We start from the raw sequence: 27,178 nt of genomic DNA on the forward strand, positions 1-27,178 counted from the left end.
GGCTTGTATGGTACTGGGATCCCTTTAACTGAGTTACAACTTTCTTAAAAATCTAGGCCGTTTTCCTAAAAATTATGTTTTCCTCCTCTTGTCAATTTTTAAACTGTTATTTCCCTAAACTACTATACCTTGCAGTTAAGGATCATATTCATCATGTTAATGTTTGCCTTTTAAGCATCGAGGCGGAAAGAAGGCACAGGAGATATTAAAACGAGGATTAGAAGGGTGACCGCAGGGGCACCTTGATGGCTCAGTCGTTGGGCAGCTGCCTTTGGCTCGGGTCATGATCCCGGGGTCCTGGGATCAGCCCCGCATCGGGCTCCCTGCTTAGCAGGAGGCCTGCTTCTCCCTCTCTCACTCCCCCTGCTTCTGTTCCCTCTCTCGCTGTCTCTGTCAAATAAATAAATAAAATCTTAAAAAAAAAAAAAAAGGCTGACTGCAGAGACCATCAGCTGGTAATGGTGCACAAGGATAAATGTGTTGGCACCAGACCACCTCAGAGAGCAGCAGCAAGACAGCAAAAAAGTGCACTGACTCCCAGTAGCCACCTTGTGGTCAAGCCACCAAGTGGGGCAAAATCAAAGAGGGATAGAAAACAAAAGGCCTTAGCAAAAAAGGCACAAAAGTGTAACAAAATAAAACAAGGAGTTATGAGTCAAGAGATTACCTCACTGTTCCTTTGCAACAAAGAAAGAGGACAAGGCCAGAGTGAAAACTGGTTCTTTGCAACAAGATGGGCAACACTTTATTTAGATCACCAAAATAAGGTTTTACAGAAAGGGAACCGTAACATTACACAACAAAGTATAGCTGTAACATCTCAAACAAGAGAGGCAACACTTTATTTAGATCACCAAAAATAAGGTTTTGGAGAAACGGAGCTGTGACAAGCAAATGTGTGACTGCAAAGTTTCTTTTGCCGTCGGTATCAATTCCCTCTAAAATATTTTGGTACTACGTTGTGATTTCCAAGCGAAACTAAAATTTGTTGGACCGAGTTTTTGAGCCTCATCACAAGAATGAAAACAGTTTGGAAAACAATTTCGCTTAATGCTAACAAATAACTAAAAAATGTGGTCATCGCTAACGAATTAACTCCAACAGCTACTGAAACAGCCTGACCTATACATTCTCTCATTAACGCTTCACAGTGACCACAGCTGCTCTTTTTCTGCTGTCACAGATGACATGAACGGTGGCAAGGGTCTCATGCTGGAGGCTGGTCAGGCACCTAGGAAGTAAACCTTAACAGAAATAACTATAGTATGTAAGCAACTCAAACAAATGGGCCCACCTCTGCCAGCGCCCCTAGGGGTGGGTGTCATGCCAGCTCTGTAAAGAAGGTCCACCTTCTCCCTAGATCTTCACTGGGATCCTAGAGCACAAAGCTAGACAGAGAAGTTGTTCTTCTAGAACCATCAAAACTTTAATAAATTGCCCTGGGGTTCTTGGTGCTATAGTGTGCCTCACAGGCAGCAACATAGGCAGACTCTGGAAAGAAGTCATCATGGTATTCTGCCAAAAACCTGGGAAAAGAAGAAAATGGCCCTGATGATCTTTAACAGTGAGGACTGAATACCAGCAAGCAAAATTTTAACTTGCGACCATCCTAACATTTCAGACGTTTTTGGTATTCCGAAGAAAGAAAATGAATAAAATCTTGATTTCTATATACTGATCACTTTCATTGCACATATCTGGCTCCTCTATCAATTACCATTTCATTAGGATCCTTTCACTATCAAGTGTACAAAGAGAAATAGAACTGAAACTCCACTAGGTGGCAACCTTCATTATACAAACATTGAAAAAAAAAAAAAAAAAAGGCGGGGGGGGGGGCCCTCTGACGACTACTCCATTTTCCTGTTATAAAAACAAACTATACTGGGACGCCTGGGTGGCTCGGTTGTTAAGTGTCTGTCTTTGGCTCAGGTCATGATCCCCGGCTCCCACACTGGGCTCCCTGCTAGGGTGGAAAGCCTGCTTCTCCCTCTCCCTCTGCCTGCCATACCCCCTGCTTGTGCACACTTTCTGTCAAATAAAGTCTTAAAAAAATTAAAATAAACTATAAAAAACCATAAACTCAGGGCGCCAGGGTGGCTCAGTGAGTTCAGCATCTGCCTTCCGCTCAGGTCATGATCCCAGGGTCCTGGCATGCAGTCCTACAGCGGCTCCCTGCTCAGTGGGGAGCCTCCTTCTCCTGCCCTTCCCCCTGCCCGTGCTCACTCTCTCAAATAAATAAAATCTTAAAAAAAAAAAAAAAAAAGGCGCCCCGGCCTACACAATCTTTATGCCAAATAGAATTGGGTGTTTGAGGGGGAGGCTGGAAGGGAAGAGTATATTTTTCATAATTGTTTCTAATAACGTGTTATAAACTCTAATTTCACTCACAGACACTTTATTCAAAATGTCTACATAAAAATACCCTTTAAAACTCCAATACCTGGGGCACCTGGGTAGCTCAGTGGGTTAAAGCCTCTGCCTTCGGCTCAGGTCATGATCTCAGGGTCCTGGGATCGAACCCCACATGGGCTCTCTGCTCACCAGGGGAGCCTGCTTCCCTTCCTCTCTGTCTGCCTGCCTCTCTGCCTACTTGTGATCTCTGTCTGTCAAATGGATGAATGGAATCTTTTAAAAAAAAACAAACAAAACTCCAATACCCTTTAAAACAACCTTTAAAAACTCCAAAAACCCATTTCTCTGGCTGGAATACTTTCCACACCAATAAATCCTACTCGTTTAGCTCTTGCAGGTTGGAGCTGACTACAAAAAGAAGGTACCCCCTTACAGAGAAGGAAGAAATCAGATCAGGTAGATACATGAGCTGCGTAAGGCGGTGTGATGAGTAGCCTTGAACATGAAGCAGAGGAACTGGTCAGTAGACATCTGGATGGGACAGAGCTGGGCCACAGGCACAAGTGAGTCTGGGACCCACAGCATGGTACAAGGAGTGGGGGGCAGAGCCTCAGAGCAAATGATCCTAAGATACAATGACTGGCTCTGTCAGATGCAGACAACAATACCTTTCTGTACGCTGACAAACCGTCAGCATGTATCGCTCATTTATCTTAACTCTAAGCACAAAATCCAATCTGTAAATGCTAATATTTAGGTTAGTTTATGTCTATGCAACAAAGAAACGCCTAATGCTTAAGGTACTTCTAAATGAAAAATGTAAAACTAAATTATCAATCTCAATCACTTGTACTATAAAAAATTAATTTTCTATTCAGTTACCCAAATGCAGTCTTCTAGTGACACAAAAAAATTTTACCTTTATACAATAAATTACAGAAGAAGAAAATAGCCAAAAAACCCTGATGTTATGATTACAGTTGGAATCAATCATTCTTAGCTACTACTGCTACTGTTTAAAATACCACAAAGCTAGTTTCCACATCTATTATGGAGAAGTTCAGAAAAGTCATATATAAGGCAGCAGAGTGAGTATTTACAAACAAATTTAAAATACCTAAGAAAGAGATCAAAGTGCTTCAGTAAAGCCTTCAGATTCTTCTCAGAAAAGGACATCTTTCCAAGGATTTCTGGAAGTTTCACTGCATTAAAAATAAAACCAAAACCATTTACAATGGCAGACTCTGGCAATGAGCAGGACACACTGAGGGTCCTTGCTTATCCTATTCAAACTGAAATTAACATCTACATTATCAAACAAAACCAAAACCTCTCACTGAACACAGTGGTACACGTGGTACAAGTACAATTTTTATGAAATTTAAGATTGAGTCAGTGCCTTTTTTAAAAAAAGTTTTTCAATGATTTTTCTTAAGACGCTCAAAATTACCACGAGATGTACATAAAGTAACAAGGGTGTTAAAACCAAAGTGGAGGGGTGCCTGGCTGGCTCAGCTGGAAAAGTGTGACTTCTGACCTCAGGGTTGTAAATTTGAGCCTCACACTGGGTGTAGAGATTACTAAAAAAAAAAGATTAAAAAACCCCTAAAGTGGAAGGGAGCGGGGGCGGTGGAGGAAGAAGAAAGCAGGGACCAGGATTTCTTACCAAACAATCGTAGCAAGTGTTGTGCCCCATAAATGTAAGATGGTGGAGGGGGCTGGTCGCCTGGGGGGTAGCTGTCAGGTACAAGTTTCCAGGAGAGGACCTGAGAAAAGATACAGTGACAAATTGTTCAATGCATGCTTAACACTGTCACCAAGAGATCTCAAAATTTAGAATCCCAGCGGAAATACACTGGCTTTGAGGTTCTCATCTCGAATTGAGTGTCAAATTCTCACTCCCAAGCTTCATGGCCTCCTAGCAACTTAGGAGTTGCTTCACAGCTGGACCCAGAAAATGGCAGTAAACAGTAATGACAAACCACTGTGGAATTCTGAACGCCACTCCTCTAACTTTCCCATGAAGCCCTTTTAAAAAGGGACATGATCTCAGAATATAGGAGTATATTGAATTATGTTGAAAAGGATCAAACTACAAAACAACGAAATTCAATATGATACTTAGAAAAAATACACAATATGATGTGCGTAATTATTATGTAAATACAAAGAAGACCTACCAGGAAGTATATACCAAAAAGTTAAATGTCCATTTCTTACTGGTGAAATAATGATTTAGGAAGTTTGGGAGGATAAGGTATGCATCTTCCATACTGATTATATATCAGCATATATCTAATAGTTCCCTACAACTTTTTCAAAACATTCTTGCCTCTTATATCACATGAGGATCCACCTTCCTTGGCAACATGGAGATACCTCTCATCACCTTAAGAAGTCAAAACAATAAATTGCACGTAGAGGAAAATATAGAAAATATACAGCTCTATGTCAAAATAATAGAAAGCTTATAAAAATTAAAGTGTGGGGCGCCTGGGGGGCAGAGTCATTAAGCATCTGCCTTCAGCTCAGGTCACGATCCCAGGGTCCTGGGATTGAGCCCAGCGTCGGGCCCCTTGCTCTGCGGGAAGCCTGCTTTTCCCTCTCCCACTCTCGCTGTCTCTCTCTGTCAAATTAATAAAATCTTAAAAAAATAAAGTGTGTGTGTAGGGGGAGAGGAGACCTAAAATAAGATTAAGGAAATATCTGATTTCCCAATTCTCGATAGCTATGACCTATAAATTAGCTGTAACTGTTTTGGTCATTTTTGTCCCTTTTCCTTTATTGGAAATCATGCCATATTAGAGAATGTAGTAGCAAAAACTAACCCAAACATGTTTTGAGTAATATTACCATTGTTTTAAGATTCCCTAATCTCCTGATATATTTGATTCACTTTGGAAACTAATCCAAACCACTGGATCAAGTGAAAGCAGACTTCAACCCTGGTAACCAATTTCTTTTCCTTTTTTCTAAATTTCAGAGCTATGGGTGGACTTTGGGCTTTTGTTAAAGTTAAGAGCTGTCTTTAGAAGCTCTCTGACGAGTCTCCACAGAGATATTTCAGCACATTACAGAACTATTTTACCGAGTTGCTGCTTTGCCTTTTGGGATCTGTCAAGTTTAATCTGGAAATAGAGTAGGGCCAAAGAAATCCTCTGTAAGACAAGGCAGAAGGATGCCAAAACCACCCCAGAAAGGCTGATGTACTAAATTGAGTACAAGTGTACACAATGAAACTGTAGGAGTGAGTCTCACCATGGTTCTGTATGGCTCCACGCTGCAAGTCTGGGCTTCAGCCCTGGCCTCACCCGCCCCACCCATCTGGGGTGTAGACCACTGAAGGGAGGGATTTGGTTTCAGCATCTTTATTCCATGCACAGCACCTCAGCCTGTGGCGCGCACAACAGAAGCTTGGCAACTGTTCTGACAGCGATGCTTGAAGTTAACGTAGGGGAAACAGCAATCATTGGAACCATGAGACACGTGTGTGCAAATGCCAGTTATGGGGCTACTCAGCAGGCCAGCCTACCTCACTCATTCCACTCTGCATTGCGATACAGTGTATCACCTTCTATTTATCAAAGATAAATTTCATGGGGAAAAACAGGTTTCTAGCAGAGCGATTCTCACCTGGGGTATACAGACAACCGCCTGCGAATTGTAAATGTGTATATCCAGACTCTACCCCAACGCACTAGGTCAGTGACAGTCTCAGATGATCTGGATGCAGAGCTTTTACTAAAACACACTGAGACAGACTCAGGAAGGTGGCAGTTTCTTAAGATGTCATGAGTCACTGATGAGAGCCTGTCTTACTAGAACTCCTGCTCTACTGGAGCTTGCAGCTGTCCTTGTAACCACTAGATGGTGGGCTCTCGCTGCCAACCTGAGTGGGAATGGCCTTGCCTGAATATTCATGAGCCTCTTAAAAGAAAAAGGGCTCCCCTTAAAACCACCTGCAGGGCCTTGTCTGAAAAACACGACGTTAGGGACTGCTATAATAGGAATTTCCTAACTTTCCCTCAGTGTCACTGTAAAACAAATTAAGTTTTCCAGCTTTTCTATCAGGGGTCAACCAATTAAGGCCTTCTGCGAAATCCAGCCTAACTCCCTTGTGCTAAAAATGACTGTTGTATTTTTAAGTGGTTAATAAAATCACATGAATAAATATTTCATGACATGAAAATCACATGAAAGTCAATTACTAGTGTGCATGAATACATTTTGGGGGGCATAGGGCCACACTCATTCATTTATGAGTAACTCTCACACTACAGCAGAGTTGGATAATCTCCAAAGAGACTATATGGTACACGACCCTGAAAATATTTGCAATCTGACTCTTTACAGAAAAAGTTTGCCAACCCTCATCTTTAAATGTTCTCTCTCCCTAGTAAAGCCATCTCCCCTATGCACAGAAACAGGGAAATCCTACCTCCTAGGTGAGATTCACAGAGTATCCCAGTAGACCAAGACATTTCTTAAACCCCCGGTACACTCACTACCTACACATCAGTTAACTAGCCTTAAAAACAGAATTTTTAAGGTATTTTTTTAAGATTTTATTTATTTATTTGACAGAGAGACACAGTGAGAGAAGGAACACAAGCAGTGGGAGAGGGAGAAGCATGAGAGAGGGAGAAGCAGGCTCCCCGCTGAGTAGGGAGCCCGATGCGGGGCTCGATTCCAGGACCCTGGGATCATGACCTGAGCCAAAGCAGATGCCACTGAGCCACCCAGGCGCCCCCAAAACTGAATTTTTAAATGAAAAGTTTCCCCACTTGTAAAACAGAAACCTGGTGGCAAGGTTGTTCTAGAGAATGTGAGGCGATTTAGGTCAAGTGGCTGGCACAATGCTAACATGTAGCACACCCTCAAAGGGATGGATACTGGTACAACTATTAACAAAGAATTTTATATTTTTAAATAGTTGGAAAAACCCAAAAGAAGAACCGTATTCCACAACACGAAAATTATGATATTCAAATTTCGGTGTCCATAAATCAAGCCTTATTGGAACACAGCATGCCCATTCGTTTACAGAGTGCTTTTGGGATTGGGGAGTCTTGAAGGAGACTGTGTGGTCCACAAGGCCTAAAATATTTACTCTCTGGATCTCTGCAGAACAAGTGTGCCAATGCCTGTTCCATAAAATGAAAATACTCATATATTTCAATACTTGTGCTTACTTAAAAGATGACCATAAGCGCAAGGCTGGAATCCTAGGATTTTCTCATTTTAGAAACCCAAACCAGTATTAAACGTCATCGTATGAAGCATTGTGTTGCTATCCACAGCAAGAGCAACACAGCGTTTCTAAGGAAACCTGATTTCCGCCCACAGGATTTAAGCCCCAAGGAGGCTTAGGGTCCTTTAAGGTCCTTTAAGGAGGACTCACTGCAGACGACCAGCAACAGTAATGCTTTACCTCATTTATTTCATTAGTTCTTCTGCCTTCAAAGCCAGCAAACACGGCACTCCCTTCCTTGCTGGGGGTCAGAGGAACCGGTGAGGATGATCTGCTATGCACAGGTGTCTCTTCAGAAGGAAAAAATGTTAATTATTCGCTTGTGAATCATACAGCAACTGAAGAGTAATAACTCTGCTACTGTTTTAACAGTCATCAGGCAGTCTAAAACAGTGCAGAAGTTATTAATCTTTAATAGTAAGACTTTCCCATCATCAAAGACAATACCTGGATTCTTGGGGGGGAAAAACAGGAAACAAGTACTGACATATGCTACGACACGCTGAACTTTGAAAACATTATGCTAACTGAGAGAAGCCATAGACAAAAGGTCACTTACTGTGTAATTCCACTCACAGGAATTGATGCCTAGAAGAGGCAAATCCATAGAGATAGAAAGTAACTAACTAGTGGTTGCCTAGCAGGATAGATTAGGGCTGGGAGGAGGGAACGCAGAGCTACCGCTACAAGACCCACGAGACAGCTAAACCAGCAGGGCCAAGCATCCAACTGCAGAGCCGAAGGTGTGGGACTCCTCTCTCCAGGCCATAGGGAAAATGCCTCGTGAGTCTTGGTCAGAGCCAAACTCCCGAGTGGATTTCCCACAGCTGAGTGGGTAAATCTGGGTGCGACTGTGCACTCATCCCCATTCTTCTCCCAGCCTCCCCTGTCGGCTGGGCTCCCGTCAGGAGAGCAGTGACTGGCACACGCCAAGCCCAAAGTGAAAGGCTTTCCCACACCTGAAAGTGGACCTACTCTTCTCCAGGTGCAGGAACAGCTTTGGCATGCTGGAGGGTGTGTCCTGCTGCCGGCGCTTGGGCTGAGGTGAGGCGCTGCTCTCAGACAGCCTGTCGCAGTTGGCAGAGTGGCGCGTGGACCGCCTCAGAGACTGCAAGGCTTCTGGTTCAGCTTTGCGCCGTTTGGGGGTAGCTGGCTCCCCCGTGGTGGGCTGACTCTCCGTGGACTGCGGTGTGGATGGATTCAACAAAGGTGGGCTTGGAGAGAGCTCCTCTTGGTTCCTACGGAAGAACAGGAGAGAGCATCACACACACCTGGTCCCAGAATCCCTGCAAAACCTGACGTTCTTAATGTCCTCCTTCAGGCGGAGCAGAAAACACTCTGGACTGCACTCTAGGAGACTTAAAACTTTTTACTTTCACATGTGGCAAAACAAGTGTTTTCTTAAAGAGTAACCATACGTACTCGATCATTTAAATCCTCTTGATAACTCTGCAAGGCATGCTGGCATTAAAGGCTGTGATGCCCCTTTTGTATTTGTCTTTTAGCGATGGTTCTCAATGGGGAGTCACTGTGCCCTGCCCGGGACAACAGCGCTATCTGGAGACAGTGCTGCTTCGCTTGTCACAACTGGCAAAACACTCCTGGCATCTAGTGGGTAGAGGCCAGGACTGCTGCCCGACAACCTACAGCGCCCAGGACGCCCCACCACAAAGAATGATCTCACCCAAAACAGCAACAGGGCTGAGGTTGAGAAACCCCGGTCAAGAGAATAGGATTACTGTTGTAGCTCCATGTGTGGGTAACATAGAGGTCTGTGCAATCACTGTGTCCTAATTCCTAAAGTAAAATAACATTGTGGGGGCCCCTGGGTGGCTCAGTGGGTTAAAGCCTCTGCTTTCGGCTCAGGTCATGATCCCAGGGTCCTGGGATTGAGCCCCGCATTGGGCTCTCTGCTCAGCAAGGAGCCTGCTTTCCTTCCTCTCTCTCTGCCTGCCTCTCTGCCTACCTGTGATCTCTGTCAAATAAATAAAAAAAAAATAAAATAAAATAAATAAAATAAAATAACACTGTGTCAACTATACTTCAGTAAAAGCTATTTTTTTTTTAAATAGAGTAAGAATACCATGTTATCTCACCACAGTGTAACTACTCACAAGACTAGAATGGAGAAGCCACAAGCATCCGCCACGCTTGTGGAACACACAGTCCACCCTGGACACTGGCAACCTTGAGATTGGGAGTAGGGCATGGGAACATCGACACAGGTCCCCAGCGAGTTGCACACGCCTCTCGCATAGGGTGAAACCAATGGGAGAAGCAGGCAGGCAGGCTAAGAGATGATCATGAGGCAGAGAGAGAACCAGGAGCAAGGAGGCATGAAGGGAAGGGACAAGGGGGTGGTGGGGAAAGGTGGCCAAAGCAGAGCATGGCGTGTGACAAGTGGGAAGTTGTTAGTACCCCCCTTGGGGAGCAGAGTTAGCAGGGGCAGTTGGTAGACAACAGCAGAGCGTAAAGTAGGCAGGAAGAGATGAAGAAGTGGAAATCATGAGAACAGGCCATTCTCACCAAGAGGCACAGGAAGACAGGGAAGCAGCTTATACAGGTGAGGGTACAGACTTCAGGTGGGGAATTTCCACCCCTTCCCCCAACCAAACAATAGGGATTTGGGCATGCTTGGTGACTGAGGGAAGAAAGTAGTGATGCAGCAGAGCAGGAAAGGAACTAACCTTTAGTTGAAGGCAAAAGGTGGCCAGCCCTTTGTGAACTTTCTCATTTAATAACTACCCAGGGAGGCAGCTGTCTTTCCATTGTGCAGAGGCAAAGGAAAGAGCCTCAGAAGGAATCTCCTCAAGCCACACAATCAGTAAGCGAAGGAGCTAAATTCAAACCCACTTCTGCCTTTCTCGGTCTGCGCCTTCTTCACCCCATTTGTCTTTAGAAAGACAGGTTAGCTGCTCAAAATCGAACCAAGTTCTCGCACTGGAACCTTCGCTTGGTTCAATCTTTCAGAGCCATCTGAAAGTGAACGATGACTTAGCTTTACCCAGGGAAAAACCCTACTTCTCAATCTCCTCCTCCAAACCTGTCGGCCCCACAGCATTACGTGGAAATCTTCAAAGACAGAGTCAACGTGGTTGCTGACATCTGACAGTCAAACTTCAGACTATCTAACTTACCTGTTACTGTTTGTGGCACTTTCCTTAATTGGAAGGAAAAACTTGGATGAAGTCACCTTTTTATACTGAACTTGTTCATATGGATAGAGTAGAAGCAGTGGCAGCGTGTAATCAAATGTTATCCTTACTCCATCCACCATCTCCTTACAAAGGTCAACACTAGGAGAGTAAGAAGAGATTAGAGATGCAGTAAATACTTTCCAAAGGGTCATAATGAAGTTGCATGTTTTTAATCAGGCAGAGTTTTAAACTTAAACACCATCTATTACACCTACACATTTAAAAAATACAGTGAGTTTGTAGATGTTGCCACCAAAAAATTAAATGAAAATGTTGATCTATAATATAAAGTGAAAAAAGTATACCAGGAATTTTAACTTACTGCACTGAACACAAATGTATACATTCAGTACCACACAAGGAGTCCAAGCAGCCTGTGTTGCAGAACACAGACTACTGGACCACAATGACTGGGAGTGGAAGGGGGCAGACCTAATGAACCATTCCTAATACTTATTTCAAATCAAACAACCTGCCTGTCTGCCTCTAATCCAGCTGGGTAACATGTACAAGGCAGGCTATGAAAACGATTATCCCGGCTAAATAAAAACCTATTTGTAAACAAGCTTTGATAAAATTTTATTTGCCTATTCTGGTGCTTCTCAAGGACAAAGAGTTATCTCTTTGTATCATATCACTGAAAAAAACTGGTCTTGGTGTTGAGGCAGTGCAAACTCAGTATATCCAGACCAGATATCTAAATAGTTACTGAACATTTCGTAAAAGGAACAATATTTTGGTGTTAAATTTCTTACGTAATGAATTATTAGGTTAATCGAGTGATATATTAAATGAATTCCAAGTTACAGAAATAGAATGTCACCTGTTCTAAATGGAAGTCACTTCCCTAATACACAAAGAGAGAGCCATTGAGACACCAATCCCCACCTCCCTCACTACTCACTTCTTTTCTGCTGGGATGTAATGCACATTCATATTGGCATGTGGCATAGCATGATGGTGACGAGGCCTCTCATTGGCTGAAAAGGCTGCATTGATAGCAAAATGTTTCACGTAGGATTCCAAAATAGTTATGATGTTGGTCTGGCATGGAAGTTTCACTAACTGTTAATAAAAATACAGACATGTGATGCGTGCATCTCACTGTATAAACCACGTGTGCCAAGAAACAGTGCTCTTGTCTATATACATTTTTTAACTCAAAAATAAAGCCAATTCTGCTTGAGAATGTTTTAAATATGCTTTGAAGGTCTATGATTGCTTCTACTAATCGTTATCCCCATGAAGACTACAGTATAAATTTTAAAAATAAATGTGACCCGTGATTCACATCTTAATGATCAACTGCAGCTACCTGGGAAGACTATGTCCACTGTCGGCCTCTGACAGATCAATTCTGTCTTAACCTCTTCTTAAAACATTTGAGAGAGAGCGCATCTGTGCACGTGCATAAGGTGGGAGGGGGCAGGAAAGAACGAAGGGAGAGGGAATGAGAGAATCTCAAGCAGACTCCCCACTTAGTGCAGAACCCACTACGGGTCTTGACCTCGGGACCCCGAGATCAAGACCTGAGCTAAAACCCAAGAGTCGGACGGACGCTTAACCAACTGAGCCACCCAGGTGCCCCTTGTCTTAACGTCCTGGATGAAGCCCAGGCATGAGGAATTTGACAAAGCTCCCTAGAGGATTCTAATGGACAGCCAAAGCCGGGAACGACTGTGCATGCTTTAATTCAATCAGCAACAGAAGAGTACTGTCAGAGAACTTTAAAACCTAACTCACCATAAAACTTAAAATATGAATATCATTCTTACAAGGTTCTTAATTATTTGAGTCTGTAACTGTAAAATATGGCAGAATGAATGTTCTATTACAAATCCAGGTTTTATGTATTCTCCCTGCATACCCGTTTCCTCCTGTTGATATAGTAACAATCATCCTCAAGCTTCTTTTTTAGAACTTCAGGGATTTCTATAGTTATTGTTCTTTCTTCCATTTCCCTTTTTGTGTGCAGCTCTGGTTCTTCCTTCTGCAATATCACGATTTCATTTTTAACTAGTTGTCACAGTAACAGAGTCTATATCCAAAGGAAGACTAACACAGAGAGCCTACTATGAAACAAACCCCATTAATCCTCGACATTTCATACCAGAATGCCATATGTCCTACAGAAAAGTACATTAAAGGCCAAAAGTTAATGTATTTTAGGGCACGAACCATGTTGCCGATGCTAATTTTCTTTCTCCCCCTTTTAAGTTTGCCAGTTGTTAACTTTGAAGGCAGGCACAAGATGCCAAACTCTGATACACAACATTTAAAAACTAAACACGACTATAAAAACAAAGTTCATGGACGCAATAGAAAGAACGAATTAACTATGATTTGTGAAAACACTTTACAGGTAAAAACAGCTACCAAGAGGTTCATACAGCGACTATAAATATAATTAAAGGTTATTTTCCCTTAAAGATCAAATAGAGGTTTACAGTATCTGGTTAAAACAATGCATTTTTACAAAATGATCTGCAACTGAAGAATTTTCACATATTTTTACCACTAAATATATACCAAAACCAGCATTTTTACAGTAGAAACTTTATACCACTTCTGTCTTTTCTTCAATATCACTTTCTTCACTTATTTCTTCATCCTTTTCTTCACTACTGTCAGCAGAGGAACTGCTTATTGCTAGAAAAACAAAAATTATCAGGCATAATGGCACCATATACTTCCCTAACCTTTACAATTATAATTATTTTTTTTTAAAGATTTTATCTATTTATTTGACAGAGAGAGACACAGTGAGAGAGGGAACACAAGCAGGGGAAGTGGGAGAGGGATAAGCAGGCTTTTCGCCTAGCAGGGAGCCCAATGCAGGGCTCGATCCCAGGACTCTGGGATCATGACCTGAGCCAAAAGCAGATGCTTAACGACTGAGCCACCCAGGCGCCCCTACAATTATAGTTCTTTAAGGTGAAGCATGTGTCCTACTATTGGCAATAATTAACTGTAGTCCTGCACATATTTTAAATGCCGAACATAAAAACTGTACCTTTCAGAATAGAAATTTATTTTGAGAAATATAACACCAATTTCAATGAGGGCAAAACCCACCCAAGTTAATGATCTGAAAGTGTTTAGTCACTTAGGATTCTATGGTTCTCTGTTGCATTCATAACTGGGGGCAAGGCTCAGGAAGTGTCAAGAAGGAAACATGGGGGGTTAGTACAAATAAAGACCCTGGCTGAAAAGGCAGCAGTCATGAGCAAGACTGATGAAGTGTTATGGACTAACTGACCACTGCTTTAATTGTTGAGAACAAAAGGGGCACATGTTATATGTGGTGAGGTTAAAATGTTTCCTTGTCTGTAACTACAACGACTCCTTACCCCTCAATCCTGTGGTATAAAAGGACTAGGTAAAAGTTCTTTTAGCTGGAGAAAATGACGTCAAACCACTCACAGTTTTCATCATTTTCATCTTTTTCTTCAACAGGGAGGCTTTTTAAGACAGAGTCAACACCAGGCAACCTGCAGCGCTTCTTCTTTCTTCCTGTGCTTCTCCTGAAAGAAAATAAACACAACCAAAATAAAGTTCGATGCTGGCTGATAACGGGTATTGAGGTACAAACAAGATATAACAACGATTCTTAAGAACCTAAAAGTCATTAAATCCCAGAACATAAATGTTAATCTCCACTTCAGAAGATTATACAGTAACCTCTGTGAAAACACGGAATTTAGAATGTAAGAGTAATTCTTCATGAGCACACTTTAAATATATAAAGTTATTAATAAGTCAGGTTTGCCATATTTTTACTTTAATATTTTAAAGGTTCTAAACACAAAGAGAAAACACACTGAATAACAATTATGTCACAATTTTTGTGTTCTTACAGGCGAGCTACAGCTTTTCTTGCCAATTTACGCTGTAATCTCCGATTTTCATCGGTGTCACGAAGGACATGATCTTCAGCTGCCCATCTATCCCAGCTAATCAAACAAAAAAAAGGAAAAGCATGTAAAATTCAGTATTTTAGGTTGATATGAAACAAATGCTACAAGCACCTCACAGAAGCAGAAGTGTCCCAGAAGTACTTATGTTTTAGAAAACTATTTAAACATTTTAAAATCACAAAAAAGATGCAAATAAATTGAAAAAGAAACTCATGCAGACACAGAAAGAACTAGGGTTTCTAGAATTACCCACAGAGAATCCGAATATAATTGACTTAAAAGTAATCCTTCTTCAGAATACGCAAGGTTTGATAAAAAAGCAGAAACAGGAAGTGAAGCTTTTCTACAAGTGTTTCTAAAACTTAAATAAGTTTGCAATGTTCTTGTGCGGCAAAGATGATCAATTTTCAATCCCGTTAAACAAGTACACTCACCTTCTGTTCCAACCATTAAAATGGATCAGATATTCTGGGATCTTTCTGCCTTTTTCGTCTTTCCCAACAATAACATCGACAATCTGAAACCAGGAAATATTGTCCGCAAATGACAGAACATAGAGAATATTGGAAGCTAGATCAGGAAAACTAGATCACAGATCTCTTTTTAAAAGAAAAGAAAGCGTTCTCTCCTTTTTTAGACTGAAAGCTGGGTTGAAACATTTTTCCTTTCAATTCCATTTTTTCCCCCTGAGTGGATGCCTCAAAATAGGAAACATCCCTCCAACCAGCCCGCGATTGGTCTCAGATATTGAGACTGGGTTCAGCTTCTTGAAGCCCATTGGCCGACCGATTTGTCACTAACGAGAGAGTCCAGGCCAGACAAGAGCGCGGAGGCCCTAAGATCTCTGGGAGTTGTAGTATCCCCAGCTTAGCCGCGTCCAGGGTCGGGACGTTTGGCAAATTATGCCATCCCTCCAAGGTGTCCCTAGAGGGAAGAACTGGGGCAAATGAGGCGTGTGACCCCTACGGAGGCTCAAGGCGGGACAGGAGGTGGGATAGCAAGCAGCCGGAGGCTTCGGGGGCGGAGCCCGAAAACACAACTCGCAAAAGCTAGAGGCCTCGGGAAGTCCCCTTAAGGCTAGAGTCGCCCTGAAGCACCTGGGGCCCGAAGCCAGCCCCCAAACCCAAACTGCGGTGCCCACTCCCACTCGTCATCCAGGCCCCAGGAGCTGCGGTTGTGGCTCAGTGCCCCCGTCCCTACCCCCCGTCCCCGAAACTTAGATGGACAGGCACAGGGCGCGACTCGGAGACTGAAAACCTAAATGCTGCAAGACCCCGAGTGACGAAAGCACCGGGTCAACACTGCCCTCGGGTGGGGAGTCGCGGCCTACGGGAGGGACGGGCCCAGACACGATTGGTGCTCCAGAGCAATGACGTCGTGAATCGACGGCCAGTGCTATGGCGCTACGGTTTAGGACCTGGCTCGGTCAGTCAGGGAGTCGCACGGCGGCCCAGGCAACGATGGGCCGCGCAGAATGGTGAAAGATTTAACAAGAAGCTGAAGGCCGCCGGCAAGCGACCTCCTCGACCGTAGCCCTCGCTGGCGTCGCGTACGCAAACCGGCGTCGCAGCCCCAGCCTCGCGACACTGCACGCGCGAGGTTTCCGATGGCGCGTGCGCAGCCCAGCGCCGGGCGGAAGCGGAAGCACCCGGGCCCCGACTCCCCAGCGCCGCGCCCCGAGAGCGCCCCCTGCTGCACGCACGGCGCCTCGCAAGCCGAGGAGCCGCCGGCATGGAGCGCCGGGCCCCGCCACTTCCCCTGCTCCGCGCCGCCGTCCGCACCCGCATCCGCATCCGCCACCCGTCCCGGGGTCCCCGGCCCGCGCCTCCTCCCTGTCCGTCCGCGGCGGCACCTTGGCATCGTACAGCACTCGCGCCTTGGTGGGGTCAGGCTCGAAGCACAGCACTTTCTCCCCTGAGTGGAATTTAAATTTCATGCCCTCGCTCGCGCTCATTTGCTCATCGTGGCGGAGGGCGAGGCTCCGGGGCGGGCGGAGCGCGCGCGGTGGGGGAGGGGGGTGGGGGCGGGGAGGTGGCGCGCAGCGGCGGGGGTGGGGGGAGGGAGCGGGGAATGGCGGAGGCTGCGGCCGCTCCGCCCTCAGTCCCGCCTCGGCCCGCCCCGCGCGGTGGCCAGACCTGGGAGTCGCGGGGCGGGCGCGCTCCCGCCGGGGCGCGTGTCCGCGAGTCCTGCTGGGCTCCGCAAGACAGGCAGGGAATGCTGCCCGTGGCCGCGGTCTTCCGGCAGGACGGCCCCTCCCGCGGTCGTGGGAAAGGTGGCCGGCGCGGGCTGGGCCCGCGGGGTCATCGGGCCGGGCGCGCGCTCTCCGGCCCGGGCTGGGAGGCACCCAGGAGAGGGTCTGTCTGGGGGTGGGCAGTGGCGGCGGGGAGGCCAGCCGGCGGCCGCCCTCTAGCAACCACCGACCGCGCCGCGCGGGCCACCTTAGCAGAGCTGCGCGCCGCCGAGGGTGGCTCCGCGAGGAGGACGTCCGGCTGAAGGCGGGTCTAGGTGGGCGAAGGGTGGTGGGGGAGCGAAGAAAGCCCTGGCGCATACCTGGGCCGGGACCAGCAGGTGACAGGCCTGGAGCCATCCAGTGACGGCGGGTGAGCATTGGGAGTGAGGCTGTGAGGTCCTTAACCAAGTCATTAACATCTTAAGTCTCGGCATGGTTTTCAAACCCCGCACTCAGGAGTTGCTCCGTCAAGGTCTGCTGCAATATGTTGAAAATTCCCCCAAGGGGGAAAGTACTGTGAAGTTGGTACCAGGAGGTACCTGCACCAACGAGGTGCTCAGGAGATCTTGATGAACAAGTGACAAGTGTTGGGAGACCAAGGCCAAACCTCCAGAGACAGGAAAGAAGGTGCCGAATTTTTTGCTTTGTTCTGAGGGATGGAAAGCGTTTGGGTAGTGTAGTGACTGGATTAAGATCGGCCTAGAGCACCTTGGCGGCTCTGAAGTCGTGTTCTATCCTTGCAGCCAGAAATTTGCGCTTGCGCTCCCTTTCACTGGGTTTCTTGCTATACATCCTTCACATTTCAGCTTGGACATTGCCAGGAGAAAAACCCTCAGGCTTCCCCACCTGAATCACATACCCCTCCAATCTTCCCTCCCAGCCTTCTACCTACCTGTTTCTTACATTTACGGTATGCTGCAGTAGAATGGGCTGTTCGTTTCCAAAGTGCTCCCCATAAGATGCTCCGTTCCTTGAAGTTGGGAGGGCAGAGCCGCGGGGAATCTCATCCAGTTCACGGCATAGTCCTGGCACACAATAAATGTTCAGTGAATGAATGAACAGATAACAGATTTATGAAATAGAATCCCCAAAACTCAGTGACCAGTTGGACTTGACAGGGGAAAGGGAAGGAGAAATCTTGAGAGACGTCCAGATTTTCTGGCATAATGAGTTGGGTGAGCAATAGATCCATTGGGCAAAATAAGGGCCATGAGAGGGACAGGTTGGGGGAAGATGGACAGATAGTGAGCTGTGTCTTTGATAATAATACAGTGGTGAAACCGGAACCGGAGCTGTGATCCTTCTGCAGGTTGTGGCTTATGAGGAATGAGCTGTTGATGGTGATGTTCCCCATAAATAGCAGGGGGAGCTCTAAGGCACAAGGAATTGCCTATCATGGCTAAACCACATCAGAATATTAGCATTTTTATTTTTCTTGTTGGAGAATGGAGATTTCCTTTCCAGACTCTAACCTTGCAGGGCAAGACTTTTAGATGCTTTCTTTTGTTTCTCTTCATTTCCACCCCTTCTTATGTGCTTGAGCCACACCTTTTCCTCTGTTGCCCCTAAACAGTCCAAGAATGCAAAAGCCTCCAGTGACAGCACCCCTTGCTGGCCTCCTCTGGATTGGGAACCACTAGAGAGGCCTCCATCTTTAATGTGGGCCGAGCATCCCTTTCCCTCTTATGTGCAAAGGTAGAGAACATAGAGGGCTCTGTCATCCAGTGCCACACTTGTCACTTCTCGTTTGTGACCTTGGACAAATGATTAGTCTCTCTGTGATGCAGTTTCTTCACATTTAAAGATAATAGTGGCTCCAACCTCCTCAGGTTGTTTTAGGAAGAAATCTACTCAGTGTACATGTGTTTGTGTAGTGCCTGGCACATAATAAGTGGTGAGTACATGCTTGCCATTAATATTAGGCGTCCCTTGGTCATTTCTCCTTGACCTCATTCATTCACTAAAAAAAAAAGAAAAAAATATATATGTATATGTATATATATATATTTTTAAGTAATCTCTATGCCCAACACGGGGGCTTGAACTCACAACCCTGAGATCAGGAGTCACCTGCTCTACCCACCAGGCCAACCAGGCACCCTGTTCTACAGATTTTTATTGAGCCTCCAGTGTTCTGGATGCTAGACACACAAGCTAGAACAGAATACAGGTATTACCCTTGGCCTTAAAGAAGAGACATTTCAGGAGGGGCCCAGCAGTGAGCATCATGCATGCTGTCAGAGGGAACAGACAGGTGCTTACATCTCCCCAGGAGGAGGGAGAGTGTCAGAAAAGGCTCCAGAGAGGAAGTCTCTCCTGTTAAATAATAAACTGAAGCATATTAGACATCTTTAAGAATGTGAGCAGATATCAACTGCAGTCAAGTAAACGCCAATGGGAAGTGCTGAGGAGTACTTACTTCAGGGTCAGGAGCCCAGAGAGGGATTTTTTTTTTTTTTTTTTTTTTAGAGAAAAGGCAGAAATAAAGAGGTTCTTGATAGGCTATCATGTAAAGACTGGTTGGCTGTTTGTGACTGGTTACCCTTAGTGTTTTATGTCATGACCTTGAGGCATTTACAGGCTTAGGTTTTAGGCTGCCAAAGCATTAGAGCTACCTCGGTCTAATAGCCTCCTTGTTAAATTAATTTAACAATTCCTCCCTTTTGGTCCTCTTCTTCTACATGAGAGAATGACCAAAATGTTGGTATGAGTGTCACTCTCAGTCATCATGAGAGTTAAGTTGCAGCCGTCTCACTGTGACCCTCATAGGTGATGCTGTCAGATCCGTGGAAGAAATGTTTCTGCTGTTCATCTTGTCCATCTTGTTTCTGTTTCTCCAAGCCCAGTGGGACCATCTGATGTGCTGCTGATGGCTGTGAACATGCGCTTAAGACTTTCGAGGGGCGCCTGGGGGGCTCGTGGGTTAGGCCTCTGCCTTCGGCTCGGGTTTTGATCTCGGCGTCCTGGGATCGAGCCCCGCGTCGGGCTCTCTGCTCAGTGGGGAGCCTGCTTCCCTCTCTCTCTGCCTGCCTCTCTGCCTGCTTGTGATCTGTCAAATAAATAAATAAAATCTTTAAAAAAAAGACTTCCGAGTGAACATACCGTATAAGGGGAATTACAATGACAACTATGAGGAGGATAATATGGAGAGACTTCGCCAGGGCTCCCATGAGACAAGCCAATGGGTCTCAGATAAGTCAAAGAGGGGACATCAGCCTGTTTTAGCCAAGCGACTGGTTTGTTAATTTGCTGTATTTGCTGTGAGACCAAAGTGTTGGTCCAGGTACTGCAGAAAGTATTTGCTGTGGCGCCGGCTCCTCCTTGTTCAGCCCGTAAGTCACCTAAAGCAGTTCTCTTTTCTGAAACTATCTTAGCAAGAACGTCTGGAGACTTAATTGTGTAGCTATGGCCTGAGCAGTAGTTCAGCAATAGTTGCCTTGGTGAAGGAGCGTTATTTTCCTGTGCATTATCAGAGAGAAGAGGCAAGTGGTGGAAAGGCAGAAGGAATAAAGGTTCAGATTGGAGATGAAGATCTTGATCCATGATCTTGGGGGAGCTGTCTGCCTCAAGATGCCATCTGCTTCTGAGGAGGAACCTCCCTAGTCAACTTGAATTTTAGATCTCCAGCTGGCATGCCATTCCAACAGTCTGGAGGAGCCCTTTTTCATGGGGAGAAGTGGACCCAAGTTCAAGTCCCTGAAGTTTGTGGTCTTGGCAGTGAGAAGGACCGGTTATGGTTTCTTCCAGGGAGGTTCAAGAGCAGCTTTTGTTCTTGGTGATTCCAAGTCAGAAAGGTGGGAGAAAATTAGAAACGTTAGCCTGGAGAGTTGTAGCCAGACACTTGAGGAAACTAGAATTCCGGATCTAGTTCAGGTAATAGATACATAGTAGTTTCCTCCTTCCTTTTTTTTTTTGTATCCATTTTTTATTTACACTGTAGTTAGTTAACATACAGTGTAATATTGGTTTCAGGAGTATACAGTAGTTTACTTTCACCCTTATTATTTCTAAGTAGGTTTTTTTTTTTAAGTTTTATTTATTCAGGGTATCTCAATGCCCCCTTGTGGGGCTTGAACTCATGACCCTGAGAGCAGAGTCACATGTTTCTCTGACTGAGTCAGCCAGGCCCCCCTCCTAAGTAGTTTAAATTACATATGTTGATTAGAATTCTTAACCAGGAGAGTCCTTTATTTCTAGTGAAAACTGAGAAGTAAGCAACATCGACTGTTGGTTACACTAACATTCTATGGATTGGGAAATTTATAAATATACTTCACAATTTCTAGAAGTATATTCTTCCTCAGTAAAATTTTTGATGTGTTACAAAAGATGTCTACTAATCGATCCAAATATCTTTAGTTCCTCTGCAAAAGAAAGCCAAAAGTGGATAAAGCTGTGTTCAGTAATGTTTTAGTTATTTTCTCCTATTTGGAATGATTGAGATACTCAATGAATAACCATCATTTAATTTATCTCAGTATAACTAGGGTTTCAAGTTCTCAAAAAATTTTGGGAAAGTGTATTTAAGTAGACATACCATAGAGAATATTTATTATTGAAAATATATAAACTTCTACTGACACTTATTTACTTGTTCTTAACACTTATGTTTAGATTACTCATGAAAATTTCATGAGACATTAAACAGCTAACTGTTCTTGCTGATATATCCTGTAACAGAGATAACATATGTTAGCTTATTTGTCTTTTAAGTAAACCTAGGTAAATTCAAGTATTTTGTTTTAATGCCGGTAATTCTAAAGACATGCCTGTTTTAATTAAACCAACACGTTTAAACTAGATTTTATCTACTGAAGATTATCTTACATGATGTGAACTTGAAAAACATTTGGGTTAGTTTCTATTTCTGAGAGTTTGTTTGATTTATATGAATACTTGTTTGTCTTTAAGCCTATTAAGTAGAAGTTTTTACAAATTAATTTTGGAAATATCATCTGGAGGTAGAAAAATACCACACATATATAACAGACAGACACACATACAAGACACAGAGATCTTATAGCTTTCCATGTTAAAATTTTAGCCATGGGATAGGTATGATAATGCAAAACTCGTTAGTTTAAAAAAGAATGGTTGGGGGGCGCCTGGGTGGCTCAGTGGGTTAAAGCCTCTGCCTTCGGCTCAGGTCATGATCTCAGGGTCCTGGGATGGAGCCCCGCATTGGGCTCTCTGCTCTGTGAGGGGCCTGCTTCTCTCTCTCTCTGCCTGCCTCTCTGCCTACTTGTGATCTTTCTCTGTCAAATAAAATCTTTAAAAAAAAAAAAAAAAGAATGGTTGGGGGCACCTGGGTGGCTCAGTCGTTAAGTGTCTGCCTTTAGCTCAGGTCATGATCCCAGAGTCCTGGGATTGAGCCCCTCATTGGGCTCCCTGCTCTGAGGGAAGCCTGCTTCTTCCTCTCGCACTTCCTCTGCTTGTGTTCCCTCTCTTGCTGTGTCTTCCTCTGTCAAATAAATAAACAAAATCTTTAAAAAAAATGGTTGTATCTAAATTGTGTTTCCGGCAGAGTTAAGTTAGGGTTACCTGCTCAGATGGCTAAAGCTTTTAATAATATTTGTGGAAAAAATTTTAAGATTTTTCATTTAGCCTAATTTCCAAATAGCTTTTTGTTTTTCTTGTAAGAATTATCTTCCTGAAGTTTGCACTTCAAGAGATGGCTCTGGGTTCCTAGAGAAAGCCAGATAGAACGTTTGCATCTCAAAGCCACAGAGAAAGGCTGTTTCTCCAAGAAGAGCTTTTGTTTCCTAAATCCAGATCTTTTACAGTATCTGTGAGCCTTTTGGGATGAATAGGGCAGAGTTTGGGATTGGTAAAAAGGATAGGTGGGCTTTGAATTGTTTTTAGAGCCACATTTCCATTCTTGAAAAGACTCAATTGTAAGGTAATTTTTAATTCCTCAAAGAATTGGGTTGCAGTCTGAACGATTTCTAGCCACTGACCCAGCCATCCAACTACATTATCCTCCATTTGCTTCTTTGTATCAGGGAGAAGATCTGCAATTAAGATGGTTATCAAAAGATTTATATGTTCTAGATTTAGACCTGGGTTCCTTTAATTTTTTTTTTAATTTAAATTCGAATTATTTAACATATAGTGTAGTATTGGTTTCTGGAGTAGAATTTAGTGATTCATCACTTACATGTAACACCCACTGCTCATCCCAACCGGTGCCTGCCTTAATGTCCATCATCCATTTAGTGCATGTCCTCATCCTCCTTCCCTCCAGCAACCCCAGTTAGTTCTCCATAGTTAAGAGTCTCTTATGGTCTGTCTCCTAGAGCTGGGTTTCTTTAAAACATTTTATTTTATTTTAAAGATTTACTTTAGAGAGAGAGTGGGGGGGGGGGAGGAGGGAGGGGCAAAGGGAGAGGGAGACAGACTCTCAAGCAGACTCCTTCCTGAACACGGAGACCATCGGGGGCTGGATCTTATGACCCTGAGATCAGAACCTGAGCCAAAACAAGAGTTGGATACTTAACCAACTGTGCCAGCAGGTTCCCTGTCTTTAGAACATTTTAGTAAATCCTTCCACAGTGGCTTCAGAATGCTTTTCTTTCCTTTTAGCTTAAGGGAGAAGTCCTAAAAAAAAAGTTTTTATCAGGCTGTCAATATCAGGTTCCAATCTGGCCAATTATAACCATAGTGATGCTTTAAAAACTCCTTTGTCAGTATCTTGTCAGGTTTCAGCGGACACAAACAGTCAATATTCCTGGTAGTATTCAACAATCCCATAGAGCCAAGAGGGTTTCTCAAGAGGTGCAAAAGTTATTACCTTCCCAAGATCCAGAGCCACTCCCTAAGATCACCAATCGAAAGAAGACTTGGACAATTCCCCTGAGAGCTGGAATTACTGGGTAATTTTTCTTCCCCTACGGTTTCTGGTGGCCAGGTTAAGACCTGTCGGGACTGGACCCCCCCACCCCGCTCACTCTGGAGTGTGAAGGCATCGTGGGAAAGATGCCTTTGCAGAAACTAGCAAAGGGTAACAATTCTTATCAAATACTATCAGGTCCCACAGTTAGTAGGACTCTAGCCACAAATGGAATGCAATCCACATTTCTGCCCTGGCTTATCTAGCCATGAATGGGGGCGCAACACACATTTCTGTTCAGCTATCTTTTTGGGGTCCCCTGGTCTGATGGTTGCCAAGTCAAGTTCTTAGGATGCAAAATGAGACAAAAAAGAAGGCTATCGCTGTCCTTAGGAGAGAAAGGACAGTTAACCAATTTTTTTTAAGCCGATCCGAATTTGGAAAGGAAGGGAAAATGTGAAATTCACCTTCTCTCCACCAGGTCACAGAGGTCTGGGAGGGCTGACTTTGGTAAGAGTTGTTACCCTTTGCTGGCCTCTGCCAGTTTTCCCAGGATGCCTTCTGCCTGCTCCAGAGTGAGCCGGGGTGTCCCATGTCCCAGCCGGTCTTATCCTGGCCCCCAGAAACTGTACGGGAGGAAAAATAATTTTCTGTCCACCCTTTGTCGTCAGTAGACACTGAGTGACTGAGGGCCGAGACCCCTCTTTCTCTGGGGCACGTCGTAAATTGATAAGGTTACCTAAGATGGTTAAAAGTTCCTCACTGTGGCCGTACTCAATTAATACTTGTGCAGCCTTAAGACAAAATCGTATTCACCTGAGGCCCCACGCAGGCCCCGGTCCACTTTGTAAGTCGGCCCCAGGCCAGCCGCGGACCAGTTTCTAAGGCGGAACCAGTTGGTCCCGGACCCGGTCCGGTTTTTAAGTCGGACACAGCCCCCAGTGCAGCTGCTTTCGGGCCTGTCAGGAGAAAGAAATGCTCAAGTGACGTGAGGAAGCTCAGAACGCAGAGAGCGGCCGGGAAAGCTGCGGAGCGAGAAGGCAGGATCTGAGAGGGACCCGCCCGCCATCTCCACACACAGGGAGAAAGCAGCGAGCTCAAGGAGCTCCGCAGGTACTCGTGCTTGTGGCTCCGTGTCCCTGGGGGCTGTTGGGGGTCTCCCCCGGTTCCCTGTTCTGAGAACTGTTAAACGCTAAGCTGGGGCACATTAAAAATGTTAAGTTTCTTTGAGCGGAAATCAGTTTAAACGTGGAAGCACGGGAACCGGAAGTGGGTGGGCGGGCTCCGCCTACAGGCTCTCAGGCCCGCGATTTCCTAGAGGAAAGGCGGGTGCGGACTAAGGGAATGATTGTCACTTCAGGTGTCCTTGGTTCTTTGTGTTGGTTATTGTTAGTGTGTCGATTTCATAACCTTGAGGCATTTACAGGCAGGTTTTGGTTTGCTTATGTAGGCCGCCATGACATTATAACCAACTCCGTCTAAAAGGCTTTTATGTTTAACAACCGGGACCTAATGTTTATAAGGTATTTTCTTCATTTTCCGGTTTTTGTAGGGGTTACGGATCAACCCCTACACATCTTTTAAGTTTGTCATTATAGGTCACCTAGTGGGTGGCCGGCCTTCACAGACGCCTTCTGTCAGCTATAGCAAGGTGTGTCTACACCGCGGATGTAGTGAGGTGCTCACCTCTGGCCTTAGCTGTTGCCTGCCCCATGGCTGCTGGCAGAGCCCCAAAGCCCATGCGGGGGTGAAACTTGATTAGGCTAATGCAGTAGGGCTAGCTTCTAAGTATACTCTTGGAACAGCTGGGGAACTTTTAAAACCTACTGTTGCTGAGAATTGGAATTTTGTTTCTGTAGCTCTGAGGATTGATTCCTCTGTGTGGGTAACATTGGAAACCTTTCCTCTTGCAGTGATTGGTTTCAGCATGGCCATGTGATACACTCCTTACATAGTGAGGGAAACTTCTGCCTGTGTGTCGGGGGGTGGGGAGTGCTTCTGGCAAAGAAGATTCCCCTACCCCAAGAAGAGATCACTGTGACATAAACTCTCCTCTTCCTCACTGGGCTTTATTCTCTGCGTGGAGATGTGGCAAGTGCTGCAACCATCCCTGATACCTTGACAATAACGGCAAAGAGCTGGGGGTGGGCTCGCCCACCTGGGTCCTGGATACTTTATTGAGCCTCTGACTCACTGGATTAACCAACCCTGCCGCCTAACTCCAATCTTCTTGCTGTGCGGTCTAATAAAGCCCGGGGCAGCCCAAACCACCCTGGTCACACCTCTTCTACATTTGTAGCGAGTTCTTGGCACCAGCATGATTTATACTGCTACTTTTGGTGGTATTGGTGAGATGGACCTCCCACAGTGAGAATGCGTTTTGCATTTTTACCTGGACAAGAAGGCATACGTGCTGGTGCATTTGGAATAGTACTTCACATGTATTCAGGATTAAATAGGCTTTGGGGATGAACAGTAAACCTGATGACCATTTATGATACGGTTTCAGTTAGAAGCTCTGTGTTACAAACAAACCTTAAGTGAATTTCTGGAATAACCCATTTATAAATTAGGAACAGCTAGACACTTTAGAAAAAACTTTAGTCTTGGGGCGCCTGGGTGGCTCAGTGGGTTAAAGCCTCTGCCTTCGGCTCAGGTCATGATCCCAGGGTCCTGGGATCGAGCCCCATATCGGGCTCTCTCCTCAGCGGGAAGCCTGCTTCTCCCTCTCTCTCTCTGCCTGCCTCTCTGCCTACTTGTGATTTCTGTCTGTCAAATAAATAAAATCTTAAAAAAAAAAAAAGAAAAAACTTTAGTCTTGAGTAATATGCAGACCCTGCATTCTACGAATGTGGCTTGTGGTTAATGAAAATTCTGATGCAAAGTTGTAGTGACCCTTTTACAGAAGTTGCAGTGCTTTTTTTTTTTTCTTTTTTTAAAGATCTTGTTTTTAAATAATCTCTACACCCAACGTGGGACTCAAACCCACCACGCTGAGATCAGGAGCCACGCACTCTTCTCACTGAGCCAGCCAGGTGCCCCCCAAAGTTGCAATTTAAGTGACTCAGTGCTTCTTAATCCTTAATCCGTGTTAGTGTTTCTTAAGTGGGGATGACTTTTGCTTTCTGGTTCCTACCTCTGCTTTTTCAAATGATAAACAGATAAAGTTCAAGGTGAAAGCAAGCTTCCTACATTTTAGTTCCAAAACGAAGAAAGGGTTCTGGAACAATACCAGCAATGGCCTCCAGCTGAAGACCATCACGGATACACTCGTTCAGCTTGAGTGGAACAAGGTGGGTCTATTGCAAGCTGCAGCTGGGGAGAAGTACCTTGGGGAGCTGCGGGGCCTCTCAGTGAGGGGGTTAGAAAGGACTTATTAGTGAACTGGACTTGTGTTAG

The 27,178-nt window shown here is 44.8% G+C and overlaps 1 protein-coding gene across 1 annotated transcript; it reads right to left on the reverse strand.

Moving 5' to 3' along the window:
* Positions 1–719: 719 nt before the first annotated feature.
* Positions 720–16,731, reverse strand: MSL3 (MSL complex subunit 3). Its single transcript, XM_047716217.1, has 13 exons — positions 16,573–16,731; positions 15,155–15,237; positions 14,661–14,756; positions 14,227–14,327; positions 13,367–13,452; positions 12,671–12,793; positions 11,708–11,868; positions 10,744–10,902; positions 8,582–8,844; positions 7,787–7,896; positions 4,022–4,121; positions 3,473–3,557; positions 720–1,526 (listed from the first exon to the last, which is right to left on the reverse strand). The coding sequence occupies exons 1-13, from the start codon at positions 16,672–16,674 to the stop codon at positions 1,427–1,429; spliced, it is 1,569 nt and encodes a 522-aa protein (XP_047572173.1). The 5' UTR covers positions 16,675–16,731; the 3' UTR covers positions 720–1,426.
* Positions 16,732–27,178: the final 10,447 nt, after the last annotated feature.

This window comes from Lutra lutra, chromosome X, assembly GCF_902655055.1.
Source record: "Lutra lutra chromosome X, mLutLut1.2, whole genome shotgun sequence".
Classification (NCBI taxonomy): Eukaryota; Metazoa; Chordata; class Mammalia; order Carnivora; family Mustelidae; genus Lutra; species Lutra lutra.